This window comes from Schistocerca serialis, chromosome 1 (assembly GCF_023864345.2).
Source record: "Schistocerca serialis cubense isolate TAMUIC-IGC-003099 chromosome 1, iqSchSeri2.2, whole genome shotgun sequence".
In the NCBI taxonomy this organism is placed as follows: domain Eukaryota; kingdom Metazoa; phylum Arthropoda; class Insecta; order Orthoptera; family Acrididae; genus Schistocerca; species Schistocerca serialis.
The window spans coordinates 1,233,469,479-1,233,487,810 of NC_064638.1; the positions used below are offsets into that span (position 1 = coordinate 1,233,469,479).

The following is an 18,332-nucleotide window of genomic DNA, read 5'->3' on the forward strand; positions in this document are numbered from 1 at the left end:
GCGGCGCTCCACGCTACTCTATCTTCTGCAAGCCTCTTCATCTCCGAATAATTACTGTCACCTACATCCTTCTGAATCTGCTTACTGTATTCATCTCTTAGACTCCTTCTACGATTTTTACCCTGTTGATACTATCCTTCCATCTTTCCCGTATCCTTCCTCGTCTCCTTCTCCCTTACATGGATCCTGAGAATGCTGCTCGCGGTAGCCTTTCCTCTTCCGTCCTAATTAGATATCCAGCCCAAGTCAATCTTCTTTTATTAATCCTTCGGACAACATCAGCTTGAGAGTGTATGTCGTCCAGTTCCCGGTCTTTTAATATCCTCCATTCCTGCGACTGCGTGTCCCTCTTGGGGCCAAATATTTTCCAGAATATCTTTCTCTCGAAGACTAGCAGTTTTTATTCATATGTTTTACTTAATGTAAATGTTTCACAACCATACATAGCTCGCGGGAGAATTATGCTCTTGTATAGTCTGATTGTAAGACTTCTCGAAACTGCTTTACTGCATAGCACGTTCCGTAAGCCATAATATGAACTATTTGCCGGTTCAGGCGCTCAGTCCGGAACCACGCGACTGCTACGGTCGCAGGTTCGAATCCTGCCTCGGGCATGGATGTCTGTGGTGTCCTTAGGTTAGTTAGGTTTAAGTAGTTCTAAGTTCTAGGGGACTGATGACCACAGATGTTAAGTCCCATAGTGCTCAGAGCCATTTGAACCATTTTTTTTTTTGAGCTATTTGCCTTTGCGTTTCTTTCCTTAATCTTTGTTTCTGTTCTTTAACGGTTCCCAAATATTTTAATATATCTACTCTTTTAAAAGTGAATTCATTAACTATCAGTGGGGTTTGATCATTGGGTGCTTTACTCACGACCGTGTTCACAGTTTTCTCTTCGTCACTTTGTAACCCTGCTTTAATAGCTATATTTCTGTAAGAACTTGTCATGAGCTGCCTGTCCTCTTTGCTTGTTAGGACAAAATCGTCCTCATACGAAAGCCGATTTATTGTGATATGACCCAGTTTTATTCCACCTCAGTTTAATTTATGGTGTTCTCTGTCGATCTTTCCTAAAAGTAAATTAAAAAGTATTTGAGATCGTGTGTTTCGTTGTCTAAGACCAGTCCTGACTTCCCTTATTCCGAAAAATTGTAGACCACAATAGATAACAAAGGCGTGATCAGTTCAACATCTACATCGATGCTCCGCAAGCCACTGTGCAGCGCGTAACGGATGGTACCCTTTACCACAAGTCATTTCCTTTCCTGTTCCACTCGCAAACAGAGCGAGGGAAAAACGATTGACAATATGCCTCCGCATGATCCCCAGTTTCTCGTATTTTATCATCGTGCTCCTTACGCGCAGTGTACGTTGACGGCAGTTTCAGATGCCGGTTCTCAAAAATTTTCTCAATAGTGTCCCCCGAAAAGAACGCCTCCTTTCCTCCACGGATTCCCATTTGAGTTCGCGACACTTGCGCGTTGTTCGAACTTACAGGTAACAAATCTAGCAGCCCGCCCCTGAATACCCGATGTGCCGAACGGAATTAGCCGAGCGGTCTGGGCGCTGCAGTCTTGGACTGTGCGGCCGGTCCTGGCGGAGGTTCGAGTCCTCCCTCGGACATGAGTGTGTGTGTTTGTCCTTAGGATAATTTAAGTTAAGTAGTGTGTAAGCTTAGGGACTGATGACCTTAAGCAGTTAAGTCCCATAAGATTTCACACACACAATTACCCGATGTCTCTCTTTAATCCGCCGGCCGCGGTGGCCGTGCGGTTCTAGGCGCTGTAGTCCGGAACCGCGGGACTGCTTCGGTCGCAGGTTCGAATCCTGCCTCGGGCATGGATGTGTGTGATGTCCTTAGTTTGGTTAGGTTTAAGTAGTTCTAAGTTCTAGGGGACTGATGACCTAAGATGTTAAGTCCCATAGTGCTCAGAGCCATTTGAACCATTTTTTTCTCTCTTTAATCCGACTTGGTACGGATCCCAAACACTTAAGTAGTATTAAGAATAGGTTGCGCTAGCATCTTGTATGCACTCTCCTTTACAGATGAAGCACAGTTTTCTTAAAATCTCTCAACAAACCGAAGTCGACCAGTCGCCTTCCCTGTCTCAGTGCTCCATACTCGTTCCATTTCATATCGCTTTGCATTGTTACGCCCAGACACTACTAATGCTGTTTCTGAGCATTACAGGTTTGTTTTTCCTACTCTGCCTGTTTTCCATCCCCATCTCTACTAACTCTAGTGCTGCGCGACATTAACCATTGCGAAGTGTCCGACTGTACGTTTGGTGTTTGCCTGCAGGCCTACCTGGCAGCGGTGTGCAGTGGTCAGGACGTGCGCCTGGCGCTGACAGAGGGCGGCGACGGCGCCAGAGGGGACCAGCTGGTGGAGGCGGCGGGGGCGGGCGAGGGCCCGCGGGAGGTGGGTGCTCAGCACTGCTCTTGTGTGCAGATTACATTAGATTCTGTTTTCGTTCCATACACCCGAAAATGAGACGGTTCTTGTGGGTGTGGAACATATTAGAAATTGTAACATAAAAAAACATAGAATATATTAATATTATTCCCACTCCCCTGGTCACTTCTCAGGAGATTGTCAAAATATGTGAATACATTACAGCAAACTGGAACTGCTAATATTTACAGGACTAATACACTGCCACAATGAAACAGAGTTACGCACGTTAAACAAATTTATCACACACAAAATATCTAATATTGACTCCCTTGTGACCAAGTGCTGTCAAAACTGGAATCTAAAAGACAGTTTTACTTAAACTGCTCTAACAAGTATTCATCTATAGAGTGAAAGTCGTTGCCTATCAAAAAGTCTTTCAAATTCTGTCTAAACTGTGATTTACCTGGAACCAAGCATTTGATGGTTACTGGCAATTTATTGTAAATGTATGTTCATGAATATTGGACCCCTTTTCGGACTAAGGTAAATGATTTTTAGGTCTTCATGTAGATTGTTTTTACTTGTGGTATTCATACTGTGTCGAGCTATTGGTTGGAATTAAGAGACATATTATTTGCAACAAATTTCGTTAAGGAATAAATATACTGAGAAGCAGTGGTTACAATACCCAGTTCCTTGAACAGGTTTCTTCATGATGTTCTTGAATTTACACCACAAATGAGTATTATTACACACTTTTGCACTCTGAAGACTTCTGCTCGGTTTGACGAGTTGCCCCATAATATGATCCCATATGACGTAACAGAATGAAAATAAGCAAAGTACCATAGTTTTTTATATTAATATCTCCTACATCTGACATCATGAGCATTGCAAATACAGACTCGTTAAGGCGGTTCAGCAGCTCTGTGGTATCCCCTTCCAAATTGAAGTCCCTGAGCAGGTACATCTTTAAAGTGCTCACCCAAGGTGCGTGGGTGGAAATGAGAGTGTTGCCGAAGTGGAGGGGGAGGGTCTTAGAGGCAGACTGTGAGAAAGGAAGTTTGGTCCCCGCCAACATACTTTGTCTTTTTACTCCCAACCACAACAGCTCAAGTCTATACTATTTTTTTTCTTTACTCGCTGTTATTCTTCCCAAAAACTTTGATGGTAGAATACGTTATCTGAGAACATATTACACGAATTCACAAACGCAAATTAATTTCCCCTGTGAAACCTTTTTATTCAGATTATGCAATTCATTGTTCTGAAAGTTTTGTATTCGTTACTTTTGCTGGAACTCATCTAGGACCTATTTCGAAAGTTATCAAATTTCAACGCTTTCGATCTAGAAGGCATCCATAACAATCCAGTGAGCTAATATATAGATTCAGGAAACTAGATTATCTCGAAACTGTAGAGCAATTTTTACTTATTTCCAAGACAAGTTTGTTTTGGCTCAAACGTAATTAATTAAGAAAATATAATTAATTAAAGATTTCAATCCGCCCAGAATTTCAGCTTATATAGTGACCAAACCATTACAGGTTTCTGGAGTAGTGTTACCGATGGGCTAAGTTTTCTGAACCCAACGACATCAATACCAAATATATAATGGCCATAATGAAGAATTGCATAATTTTTACTATCCAAATTTTAATAATCAATTTGGATGCTATACCTAAAAGTCAGGTATTCCCACAGTGTAAGCATAAATTGGTTTTTTTACATTTTAATAGCTATTGCTCAAATCGGCAATTTGATAAACAAAATTTGACAGTCATTATTACATCTATTTAAAAAGGAATAATTTTACCTTGGGAATTCTCAAATAATAATCAAATAACTAATATCACGTAACATTCTAGCGCGCGTCCAAATCATGACGAAACCCCGCAACTCCGTGACGTTGTTTCAATCGTATGACAAGTATACGACGCGTTGGGCAGAATTCTGGTGAAATTTGGCGTCAATGTGCTATCATTAACACGCCTTACGCCTCATATGAACTTTTTTTCGCATATGTCGAAACCTTGCTGTTTTGAAGCGTCATCTAGTTCAAGGCTGACATCACAGGGGGCCATACTTTTCCTCGTTATAGAGGAAGGCTGCAAGCACTTTTGAGGCAAATTTCACCCGCCACGCCATGACACACCACGCGCCGCCATGGGAAACAATTACTGGTTTTCGGAAAAGTGACAAGTGTAGCCTCTTTCTTTGCCAGTGTAGGTACAAACGAACGAAAGGGGTGACTAGAGGACAATAAAAGAAGAAAATAATTCAAATAAGCTTAGTGCCGGAATGCAATGGTTTCCCCAATACGAAGTATGTACAAGAGCAATCATGCCAATGCCACAGTACTGTTAGTCTAATAACGTTCCTTATGGTAAAAAATGGTTCAAATGGCTCTGAGCACTATGGGACTTAACTTCTGAGGTCATCAGTCCCCTAGAACTTAGAACTACTTAAAGCTAACTAACCTAAGGACATCACATACATCCACGCCTGAGACAGGAGTCGAACCTGCGACCGTAGCGGCCGCGTGGTTCCAGACTGAAGCGCCTAAAACCGCTCGGCTACCTCGGCCGGCTATGGTAAAAGGAATCGTATATGGTACATGCAAGATGGTACACCGATACACTTTCACGGGGGCTGTTTGGGAATACGAAGCACGAAGCACCGACAGCAAGTGTGTTTGCCGTGGCTAGACATTACCATGGCCTCTCATGTCCCCTGGCTTGAACCATTTAGATATTTTTGTGTTGAGATATTGCAAAGCTTTGGAGTGCTACAGCTCTATTTATACTGACGATAACTTCTGGTAACCCACTGTGAATGGTTGCCAATCCATCTGGAACACGTCTAGGATTTTTGAACGTGTATGGGCATCGATGAGGAGACTGTTTGGAGCCTCCGTTCAATTGAATACTGTTGTGATGTGTTTTTCAAGAGCATATTTGAAGTTTGGATGCTCAGAGCCTCTGTTCATGTTATCAGATGTGTCTCAGAGAGACCACTGGTTTCTGGAACTATGTTTATTAGCATTATTTGCGTGTTTCATTATTGTCTTCTTGCCCCTTTCGTTTGTATCCACAATATCACCTGCCTCGCTTTGACCTGCGAAATAGGGTTAAAATACCCACTAGTCCAAAGTCAACAATTAAAGATCAGAAGCTGTACAACTGTTTTCAGGAAAATTCCGGGAATCGACCGCTGGACTGGAAGAAGCACTCCGCTAACATTGCAGACACCGCCTCCAGCTGGCTCCTAGTAACTTCGGTCGATTATCTTCACAACAACAAAACAAGAATACAGTTTAAGCCAATAGGAAGAGAATCCCAAACAACCACCACACTAAAATTTCCAAGGAAGAAAATTGAATTTATTTGTTTCAGTTAATACTTGACAAGTGCATCGCTTTTATCCAGTACCACCTCCAGCTAAGGCTCCATAGACTGCTCTCAGACCACTTGCTACTGAGCTAATCCACGCACACTAAACTGAATAATTCGCCAAGATGAACAGGAAAGTGCCTGTGTACAGTTCTATACCCATAGACAGGAACGTACTATCATATGATTTGTAGGCTTCCGAAATATAAGCTTTCTACTCTTACCGTAGCGAAAAAGCAACTGTTTCACGAAGCGGCATTAACTCCCGACTTGCGGAGTAATAAACACATTGAAACACAAACTCCCCCCCCTCCCAAAAAAAGGTCCATGACTTGCCATCTTGCGTGCTCCAAACCGCCCAACAAAATTACGTAACAGTTAGCTCTTTCATTCAATCAGAATCAAGAGCAGAATGCGGGCATTTTTAGTGACCATTTGCAGCCACCATTAATAGCGCTTCTGTAACGTGCGGTCTTGTGCCACGATTTTCAGAAGTTTCTCTTCAAAAGGTGATGGAAGACGTCGAGAAAATTACACTACATCTATAACCACAAAAATACTTCACAGGTCACTGTACATTACATCGCGGTGGGTATATCGTACGAATATTAGCAGTTTTGTTTTCTATTCCACTCGCATATTCACCGAGGGAGAAATGACCGTTTATATGATTTCGTGCGCGCCCTAATCTCTATCTTTTCCTCTTGATGTCAACGGCAGATATTCGTCGGATGCATCATAGTGGTCACACGGTCATCTTTGAATACAGATTCTCCATATTTGCGCAACAGAGTTCTGCAAGAACTACGTCACCTTCTTCCAAGGATTGCCTTTTAAGTTCCCCGAGCATTTCTGTTACACTTTCATATCGGCTATACCAACCTGTTACGATCCCAGCAGAGCACCTATAAATTCCTTCGATGTCTGTTCTCATGCCTACTTCACAAAAAACTCCAAACACTAAAAAAATATTGCGGCATTGATTGCTCCAGCGTCTTACATGTGATTTACTTTACAGATACAGTTTCTAGAATGCTTCAAAAAATCAGATCCTTCCATTAGCATTCCGTAATTCTGATTTTAAGCGGTAGTCTAATTTTTTATCGCTTCTTAGTATTACTCTTAATACTTATGTGGTGTGACGCGCTCAAGATGTTCATCACCAATTTTTAATCAGACAGTATAAGGTCCTTTGCTTTGGTTATAAGTATAAGCTCACATTTATCAATAGTTTAAGAGAACGGCCATTACACCAAGTGAAATTTTTGTCCAAGTACTTCTACAATTCCTTACGATCCTCCAATGATGTCACTTTCCTGTAGATAACAGTATCGTCGGCTAACAGTCTTGTAATGCTGCGGATGCTATCTGATAAATCTTTTGTATACACACATCAACAAAAGTGTTGCTTCACTCCGGTATGACGTGCAGGTGTGTTGCTGTTATGACTGTTCCTGTACCGATCGGAAGGTGGTCCCAAACGTTGTTTGTAAACATACACATAGTTACCACGATCGCTGTCTACGGGTAGAACACCGCACCCTAATGGACTGCAGCATTTCAGTTAAAAGTAAAGCAGGGCCGAATTAGATACGCCTGTGGATCAGTAGAGTCAACGTCCATCGTGACATGAAGAATAATGGCGACCAATGATCGGGTCCGCATCATCATGTTACACGTTTTACAAGGCTTGTCAACAAGGAAAGTTGCTCGACCTGTGCACCGGTAAACTTTCGAGTCAAAGGAACCGTGGGCTAAATGCTCCAGAGCTGAATTCGGCGTCAGAAGAGGCTACAGGACGTCATGTTTTGCATCATACTGTTAGGAGACTATTGCATGAAGCGAATGTCCATTGCCGATCACCATGGTGAGCGTAACGTCGTATTCCACAATACCATGGTTTCCGTTACAGATGAGCAAGAAATCGTGCAGAACGGACTCCCAAGGATTGACATAGGGTGTTGTTTGCGGACTATACTCATAAGCGCAGAAGACATGTTTGGAGAGAACCCTGTAAAATCGAACACCTCCAACATTGCACTGCATATGTGCAACAAGGCGATGGTGGACTGAAGTTCTGGGGTGGCATTACATGGGGCCACCGTACACCTCTCGTGGTTGCTGAGGGCACAGGGACGAGATTTCGCAACCAATAGTAGGACCGTATCGCCAACTTTCAGGAGACGGTTTCACCTTGATGGACTATAACTCGCATGCTCATGAATCCGTTATCGCGGACAGTTTCATTCACCATGTTAGGATCACCAGGATCGAGTGGTCTCTCTGTTTCCCAGACATGAACCAAATCGAACAAATGTGTGATCGATTGCAAAGAACTGCTTTTGAAAATCGAAAACGACCAACTACTCTGTGCGACTTTCGGCGAGTTTCCATTGAAGAGTGGACAAAATTTGGACCCAGGAGGGGTTGATCAGCTTGTCGATTGTATTTCACGACGAATGCAAACCTGGATCCGAGCAGGGGGATCTTTCACTACGTTCTTACGTTGCTCAGGAGCGCTGTGAAAAACTCCCCATAGGAAACAGACGATTTCGTAGATGTAAACGTTTGTTTTGTTGATTTGGCGATTTCGACAGATTGCTAATGAAGATACTTATATAGAAATGTGCCTCAAAGGCACTTTTTGTTTCGTGTGCCATGAATTCCGAAATAAAGGGTTGATGCAAAACTTTTGTTGAAGTGTGTATACTGCGAGCTTTAGAGTCCTCTTATGCTTCCTTGTTGCACATCTGATGTTACCTTCGTTTCTGTGGAACATTCGCCGCTAAGTGTAATGTGCTGGATTCTGTTGGTCAAACCTTCCTCTAAGCAGTCGCATATTTGCGAAGATACTCAGATGACTGAAGGTTGGTTAGTAGTACGCGTTGTGGTCCAGTGTCGGAAGCGTTTGGGAAATCGAGGAAGACGGGATCCGCCTGTTCACCTGCATCTATTGTTTACAAAATGTCGGGTATGAAGAAAGCAAGTTTTGTTTCATTTCTTTTTCTCGCCATGAAACACTATGTTGCAACATGTCTCACACTGAGCTCTACTGGCATGTAAATGGTTTTTGGTATATTTGTAAATTTTTAGTAAGGGTCTATGGGACCAAACTGCTGGGGTCATCAGTCCCTTGGCTTACACACTAATTGAACTAACTTAAACTAACTTACACTAAGGTCAACACACATACACACACACACACACACACACACACACACACACACACACACACACACACACACACACACCCATGCCCGAGGGAGGACTCGAACCTCCGACGGAGGGAGCCGTGCGAACCGTGACAAGGCGCCCAAGGCCGCACGGCTACCTCTCGCCGCTGTAAGTGGTTATTAATGGGTGAATGGTTATCTGGAAAGCGATTTGCAAACAGAAACTGGGGAGAAGTTAGTCACTATGGAACACTGCAGTCTACTGTAGGTTTCGTGTGTCATAAAATTTTGTTGAATCGCCACCCAGTTTAATTAAAATTGAGAAAATTTGATATGAGGTGAATTAATCACTGAATTAGTAAGCATAATTAACATGTTAGTATTAATAAAAAGATCCAAGTGAATATATAGAATGAAGACATGGGAACAATTTAAACACAAACAATAAATCAGATAATTCAGAGGAAGTAGAAGCTTAAGCCTCAACAAAAAAGAAAAAAAAAGATAATGAAAAGTCTACAAGTATAAGTCGTACATTCTGCGCTTCAGAAACGCCAGGTAATCTTACAAAAGAGGAGGGGTTTGTCTGAGAAACAGTCATCACAGTTTAACATAGTTAATTAAAATAAAACATCATATTAACAATTCACAAAGTAATTCTAAACTATCATCTGGTGTTGCCGGTTATTTAATTAATTAACTCGCTTATAATATTGAGTGCTGAGGTACATTGCGGTGATAATCAGAAGGAAATCTAAGGCGCTCATGGGAAAAGTTCACAGAAACTTACACTAATCACACACACAAAAACAGAGATAAAAAGAATTTGGACCATCACAATAAGTTAAAGACTCAGAAGTTCATCCCTGTCGCTATGATTGGATTATTGTGAACACTAATGCTGTGGAATACTTTCCGACAAAGATATTTATCCGGATCACCACGAACATGGAACTAAGCTACACTGTCGTGAAACACCCACAAACGCCGTGAATATTCATGAACAAAGGAAAATTACTAAGACTCGACAAAACTTGAAGAACACACCGTATAGACACAAACATCAAAAGAACATCACGCGGAATTAAGAATAATACTTATTCAAGATGGTACTGAAATTACACACGGTGAAATCACCACCACGTGGCATGAAAAATGCTACACAATCTTAAAATTGAAACGAAATCACACGCACGCACACACACACACACACACACACACACACACACACACACACACACACACACACACGAAAAACGTTCACATTTACATTCCATTTACAAGAGATGTCAGGTAATTGAATTTGAAACATGTGCTGGAGTAACGAACTTCCTACACCACTACACTGGCTATACAAAGCAAGGACCGGAAAATCTTACTAAATACAGAAAACATACTCGTAATTACCCTCTGAAAGATATAAGGATTCGACTTCCGAACTTTAAAATTGACTAGCAAATGAAACATGTACATCAGAATAGCTACACATCATCACACATTAACACACTCACCAACGCCAAGTTGCTCTTGAGAGTACAGTCTTCATTCACCGAAGGTCCCGTCCCGAGTGCCGAGAGCACGTTCTCCCTTCAACGAACTTCCCCGAGTTAGCCGGAAGAGACTAGAGGGGTCCTTTCCGCCACCAACTTAACTATTGTCAAATGACTACCAAAAGAGCACAAATCTCTTTGCTTTAACTGAGAAAGCTACGTTGGCTACACTGTTGCTACCGCAGCGGACAGCCAGTTATTGTATTGTAATTCTTCATGCTTCTGGGACAGTGTCATTAAAGAAGCCATTGAGATTAAGGTCACAGATAATCTAATCAACCGTGACTCTGGATACCAAATCAGCACTGCCTGGAATCCAGCGCTTGAGCTTGTGAAAACTCAACGCAGGACACTCCGGGATTCTACAAGAAATAGAAGTGGAGACCGAGAGAACAGCCGGGAGACAAGGTGTCGGACATTAGAGACCAGATCTGACACACCCCAGATCATGAACTCGACTTCAGAAGACGGCCAGGCCGGGTGCGGACGGCGGAGCGAACACCGGCGACCAGAGAGGGACAATGCAGCCGCGTCTGGCGGGCGCGGACCTCAGAAGGAACACACGACTCGGCGCGGACCGATTAGGGAGCGCCCAGCACGAAACAGAAGTGGAAATCATAGTAACAGTCAGGAGATAGAGTACCCAACATCTCAAATCGGGTCTGACACATCTCAGATGACAACCACATCCGTTGAGGACGGCCAGAACGGGCGCCGACGGCAGTCAGAACATCCGCGACTGGAGCGGTCCATTGAAGCCGAGTATGAACGCAGACCACAGAGGGAACACTCGACTCGGCGCGAACCGATTAGGGAACGCCCAGCTCCTCCCAGGCATAAATACTGGACTTGCCCCTCCCACCAGCACCGCCCCGTGACAACGGCGACTCATCAGAATCGCCTGACGGAAGTTACAGACCACACTCCCCTCCCAGTGCGACCTCGTCGGGACGAAGCAGCCCCAACAATTACTCTGAGCCCCTCAGCAACTTCCATGTCACAACGTATGTCATTACGCGGCTTCCGGCGGAATGCACGCAACCAGATCTAGCTTCCCTCTTACGCAGGTTTCTCAGGCAGGAGATCAAAGACAATATTAAACAGCTTACCGTAACCAGGGACCACAGAACCAAGGCCTTCCTAGACATTAAAATGAAGAATATAGAGAGAGTCAGGCTACCCAGAGGCAGAAGTGCGACCACAAAAACCCCGCGACGGAAGGGGTACAGTCAGACGCAAATCAGAACCATCCCTAAGTGTCGTCCTCAAAAAAATCCCGGTAAACACCAAAGATGACTCAGTCATCCAACAACTCCGCGATCAGGGCTTGAAAGTAAAGACTGCGTGGAGAATCACCTCAAAGGCAAATAACGCCCCAACTGAAAAATACAGGGTCATCACGCACGACCCGCAAACAGTGGACAAAATGCTGGCGAAAGGCGCGGTGATAGATTACAAAAGAAGAGCCGCAGAACCCCCACATGACCCCCCTCCACAACCGGCACAGTGCGGGAAGTGCCTCACATTCAGCCACACAACAGCCAAATGCACTGAACAAGTGAAATGCGCGCGATGTGCAGGCGCCCACAGCCTCTCCCAGTGCAAACAAATGGAGAGGCAACAGTGCTCCAACTGCGGCGGAGAACACTCGGCACTGTCCTACAAGTGCCCCCAGCGCCCAAAAAAGGCCTCCAGCAGTGAAACCACGGCCCCCATCAAAACAATTGATGGCCCAGCGCCCCTCCCAGCAGAAGAAATCTTTCCAGAAGAGGCAGTACTGAAGGACGACCTCATCAGACTCCTCACAACGGTCTTGCTGGATTTATTTCAAGACCGCCGTGAAGAAGTAAAAAGATCCATAGACAGAGCCTCCAAGCAAATCCTCCAGAAGGGCATGTTCGCCACACAAGCGAGAAACTCACTCCACATAACAATAACAGACCGCTGGGACCCAGAACTGCAAACACAGTGGCACCCACAACACGACCACACACCACGACCCCGCTCACCCTCTCCCACACCACCGCAAGACCCACGACACCACAACCAGCGCGTAATACAAACACACACAAGGAAGTAGGAAAGTACACCCCACCCACCCGCCCACCTTACCCCCCTCCCTTAACATGGACGAAGCCAGTGAAGTAAATCACCTGAACCTTCTTTTCGCAAACACGAAAGGAATTAAAACCAAACGCCCCATACTAATGCACATGCTCCACCAAGAAAACATACACGTCGCTGCTTTCGCCGAAACATGGCTCAAAGACGGAACCAAATGCGATCTCCCAAAATATAATACATACAGGAAAGACAGGCAGGACGGCAGAGGAGGGGTGGCTATCTACGTCAGCAACACTATTGCGGCGAAAGAGGTCACCCTCCCTGCTGCTTTTGACAACACGGAAGCCATCGCGGTTGAGATAAAAGACAACAACAGGCGAACACTCAAAATAGCGTGCATGTATAACCCCCCAGGGACTGCGCTACAGGTCCAGTTCATCCAGTACTTTACTTCACTTCCTCGATCTATCTTAGTAGGAGACTTTAATGCCAGACACCACAGACTTGGCGACAGAGTAGACAATGGAAACGGGCGCAGACCTTTGACCTCCTGACCACAGACCCGACCCTTCGACTTCCACTAGATGAACCTACCTTCATAGGACACCGGGGTATCTCAGCCCCAGACCACATCCTACACAGCCCCGACTTACACAACTCACTCCACCTACCCCGAATCGGAGACTCCATTACCAGCGACCACCTACCCATCCTCTTTTCCACATCCGCCAACCTCCCCCCTCCACCCCATCCCCACAGAAGAACAATAAGCCAGTACAATAGAGCAGACTGGGAAAAATACCAGGACACTATCAACCGTGAGCTACCCATTCCTATAACAATCACTGACGAAGACGACTTACATCTGGTCACCAACAAACTTGAAACGGCTATCACCAAAGCGGTCCAGGAAGCAATCCCCACCAAAGTAGTAGAAAACTGGAAACCCACCATCCCAGAAGCAGCACTAGAACTAATACGACAGAAAAAACGACTACAGAGACAGATGAGACGAGACGACAATCCAGACCTAAAAAGACAATGGAACAGAATAAACGCTAGAATCAAAAGACTAATATCTCAACACAGACAACGACAATGGGACGACACATGCAGCAAACTGGACTACAGGAGTGGGGGCAAGTTCTGTAAGAGTTTCAAAACACTCACAGGGCAACGCCAAACACACGCCAACACCCTGACAGTAAACAATGAACCTTCAACAGCCCCCTCGAGCAAGCAACAGCCTTTAAAGAAACACTACAAGACGTATACTCATTCCCGAACGACAACAGATTTGATGACATATTCAGACGACATGTAGACATACAACTAGGAACTCTGATAAACGCCCCAACAACTGAAACCGAAGAACAGCAGGCCCTCACCAAAGACATCACAGACATAGAAATAGAAAACGCAATCTTCTCAGGACGCAACTCCGCCCCAGGACAGAATGAAATCACCTACAAAAAGCCCCCCTCCACGTCATAATTCCCATCCTATCCCTTATCTTTAATTATTGCCTACACAATGAGACAATACCAACAAACTGGAAGACAAGCAAGACTATCATGATACCTAAACCTGACAAACCTAGGACAGACCCAAAATCATACAGACCGATATCCTTACTGGACGTGATAGGGAAAACATACGAACGAATAATAACGGACCGCATAAGGACTTATGTCGAGACGAAAAACCTACTCCCCCTCACACAAGCAGGATTCAGACACAACCACTCGACCAATGACCCCCTCCTTAAACTGACAGACAGCATCACCAAAGGGTTCAACCAGGGACATTGTACACTCGCAGTGTTCCTGGACATAGAACGGGCCTTCGACAAACTATGGCACCAGGGCCTGCTGTTCAAACTAATCAGCACCGGCATCCCATCCAAAGTAGTCAGGATAATCCAAACATATATCACCAACCGGACCTGCAGGGTGCACGTCGCCAATCAGGTATCAGAAGCCTTTACCCCACAAGCTGGCGTCCCCCAAGGTGGCATCTTGTCCCCACTACTGTACACACTTTACACTGCTGACATACCTACCGTAACGACTCCCCACGAAGAAATGGGACTATACGCAGACGACACGGCTTACTGGTGTACGGAACTACGCACAACGACACTGCAACGAAAAACGACCACATACCTCCACCGCCTAGAAACCTGGATGGCAAAATGGAGGATACGACCTAACCCAACCAAGACACAGACAGTCCTCTTCAGACACAGACACTTAACAAAAAAGAAACAACAGAACGAACATGACATCTGACTAACCCTCTGGAACAGCCCCCTACAACTAAACGACACAGCTAGATACCTCGGAGTATACCTAGACAAACATCTCAACTGGAAAACCCACCTGACGTACTTCCTTAACAAAACCCGACTCAGACAAAACCTAATACGACAAGTGCAAGGACGCTTCCATGGCTGCAACACTCAAACGGCACTACATACCTACAAAACCTTCATTCGTCCAATTCTAGAGTATGCTGCAGCCCCCCTGGGAGGAATACATGCACCGGTTGCAAAAAGACCGTACAGCACAGAACGCAGACTAACACGAAGTATCGCAAGGCTGCCGTATCTGACACCAAGCAATGAAGTATATGAGACAACCAGAATGGAACCACTACAAACCAGATTAGCCAAAATGAGAGCCAGATACGGAAATCATATCCTAAACAAAATACCGGACATGGAGGACCCAATCACAGTCAACCACAGAACAAAAAGGAAACCTAAATTCAAATACACAACACCCACCCACACAATCGCCCACAACACAGCTAAGACGTACCCCGGTCTCGCCCCAATCCTAGCACCACTAACAGCAAACACCACCATCCCCCCACACCTAGACGAAAGGACTCAAGCATAAAACACAAACACCACTAAACACACAAGAACATGGCCCACAAAGAACCACCAAAATACATCTAACCCAACTCCCTCTACTCCCCCTCCCTCGCTCTGTACACTAAATAAGAAATACAAAACAAATGCATATGTATAGTAGAATAAGCAGTTGCCCATATTATAAGATATCTGTAATTATAAACTATTAACGACAAAGAATAAATGAATTGCAAAATCAACTGAAGAAAAACGAAACGGTAATGTAATACTAACCAAATTGTTAAAATACCACTGAAATTGCTAAAATATCATTGTAGTTGTCCAAATCTCATTGTATTTGTTAAAATATCACTAAAACTGCTAAAATATCATTGAAATTTTAAAATCCCATTGTAAATGTTAAAATATCTAAAGATCTTTGTAATTGTTAATGACCAAAAGGAAACTTGCACTATGTAGCAAGACAAATGTAAAAATTGTTTAAAAATAAAATGTACAAACCCATGGCTGAAAAGGGCAAATAGCAAGCCCTAAAACAGCCCGCTCTGTCCCCTCTGGGCAGAGAATGAAAAGTGCAAAAAAAAAAAAAAAAAAAAAACGAAAAAAAAAGACCCAAGGACCAGTCTGAGGTAGCAACTGAAGAAGACAGCGAGGTACGCTGTTGAAATATCGTGCGAGAACGACACGAACATCCGGCTGGATTCCCGAATATCCAAGATGTCAGATACTGTATTGCTACCATATAATAGACAATTTCAGCATAACACTAACTCGCTCATTCATGCAGAGGATAAAGAGAGAAAGGAAATTTGGGAGCACAAGATGTGGGTAATGTACGTAGGATTAAGTGATTACTGGGAAAACAGGTACTTAAGTTTAATTGTGTACCAGTAAGTGGGGACAAACACGAAGTACAAAAGTAAATTACAGATGACTGAGCGTGGCAGCACAAGTTGAATGGTGTGAAACGAATGTGAGAGAGACGCTTGGCGTGTTGCAGGTGCACCGCTCGGTGCGCGCGGTGCGCGTCACAGACACGAGCGACGTGCTCAAGCAGAGCGCTCGTCAGCCCGACGGCCGGCTCGTCACCGAGACGAGGGAGACGCGCGAGCGGGAGGAGGTGCGCGACGACGAAGCGCCGGACCCCGGTCACACCGGCGGCGAGGAGGAGAAGGAGGTGCGCCACGAGAGCTGCCAGAGGCACGCCAGGCTCAAGGACGAGCACGTCGTCGAGTACCTCGCCGACGGAGTCAAGGTCAGTGCACCCCGTACTGCGCGCGCACCGTAGCTCGGCACTGCGGGTGGGGGATGCCGGGAGCGCAGGAAGAACCAATGCCGTCACTCCCAGCGGCTCCTACGCGAAATTCCAGCATACAGTGCTCATATTGTTCTCACTATCTTATAACAGTACGTTTATCTTATAACAGTACTTTTCATTGTTATCATGCTAATCTTTACTTCAGGGTAAAATACACGTCATTGACACATGTTAAATTTATATAATAATGGGCAGGGGCACTATGAATGTAGTGCGGGACAATAATTTGGGAATGTGGGTCTCACGGGGGGGGGGGGGGGGGCGTGCCAGAGATAAGTCCCTGCAGTCGCACTATCCTCTGTGTCCACGGTGGCTCAGATGGATAGAGCAGGGGTCTACAAACTTTTTAGTCCGCAGGCCGCATTGACTCACGAAGTCATAAGGGCCAAGATATACCTAGTGGGATTAAAGCACCCTAGCACTCCATGATCACCGTAATGTAAGGCTAAAGGAAAGATGAAATCGCAAAAATCTAAGGTTGAGGGAATAGCTAGTACTGAAACGAACTACGATTTTTATTTAATTACATAATTTTGATTGGTGGACGTACCTGACCGAAATTCTGGCGTATTTTATTCTGGCGAATTTCACCGACAAAAAAGTATGTCACTGCACATTCTTCACGAAAGCGTCCTCCAAAGTTAACGGAATCTCAAAATCATTGTTAGCAACACTATTACTGCAAGACGTAACAGAGGTGGAGTATGTCAACGCATTGTTATTTCAAGCGTCGCAACAATAAGTTTAGTTATGTAGTCTTGTAGCGAGTAGCAAAGCCAATGTCGCAGTGTATTGGTCGCGATAGGCCTCGAAACTCAACTGTTGGCAGTATAGGTACCACCTCAAATATTTGGCGAGCCGGATACCGGGGGTGTCCGGCCAGCGAACGCGGGCCGGTTTGCCGGCTCTCGCGGTTTCGGCCCGCGGGCCGTAGTTTGGAGACCCCTGGGATAGAGCGTCTGCCATATAAGCAGGAGATCAGCCGGCACGGTAGCTCAGCGTGTTCGGTCAGAGGGTTAGCTGCCCTCTGTAATAAAAAAAAACTGAGTTAACCGATCAACGACGAACTTAAACGGGTGTCTTATGACGTCCGCAGATGCAACGAACTAAAGCGAACAAAATGAGGTTAAAAAAAAAAAGATGGATAGAGCGTCTGCCATATAAGCAGGAGATCCCGGGTTCGAGTCCCGGTTGGGGCACACATTTTCAACTGTCCCTGTTGACTTATATCAACGCCTGTATGCAGCTAGGGGTGTTCATTTCATTTTAATTACATGTTAAATTCACATAACAAAAAATTTCTGTTCCAAAAATTTAATGCTACGCGTCGCTATTGAATTTATTATTGGTTCCTAAAAGACACACGGTTACGTGCAGTAAACTGACTTCGAATTTCTTACTCATCGATGACTAGTACTTCTTTTTTTATTATTTTCATTCTCTAGGTGGAGACGGTTGTGTGAGTAGTGAACCACGTAGAGTAAGGGAATTATCAGCCATATGAGCGAAAACATTACGACCACTGCCCACTGCGATATTAAATGCTGCATGGTGGCC

At 44.6% G+C, this 18,332-nt stretch overlaps 1 protein-coding gene across 2 annotated transcripts in view; it reads left to right on the plus strand.

Moving 5' to 3' along the window:
* LOC126419121 (serine/arginine repetitive matrix protein 2) overlaps positions 1–18,332 on the plus strand; it is a 1,464,442-nt gene that overhangs the window by 1,291,060 nt on the left and 155,050 nt on the right. For both annotated transcript variants that reach the window (XM_050086231.1, XM_050086224.1), the window contains 2 exons: positions 2,302–2,421; positions 16,458–16,712. In XM_050086231.1, coding sequence (XP_049942188.1) covers positions 2,302–2,421; positions 16,458–16,712 — 375 coding nt within the window. The remainder of the gene's footprint in view (positions 1–2,301; positions 2,422–16,457; positions 16,713–18,332) is intronic.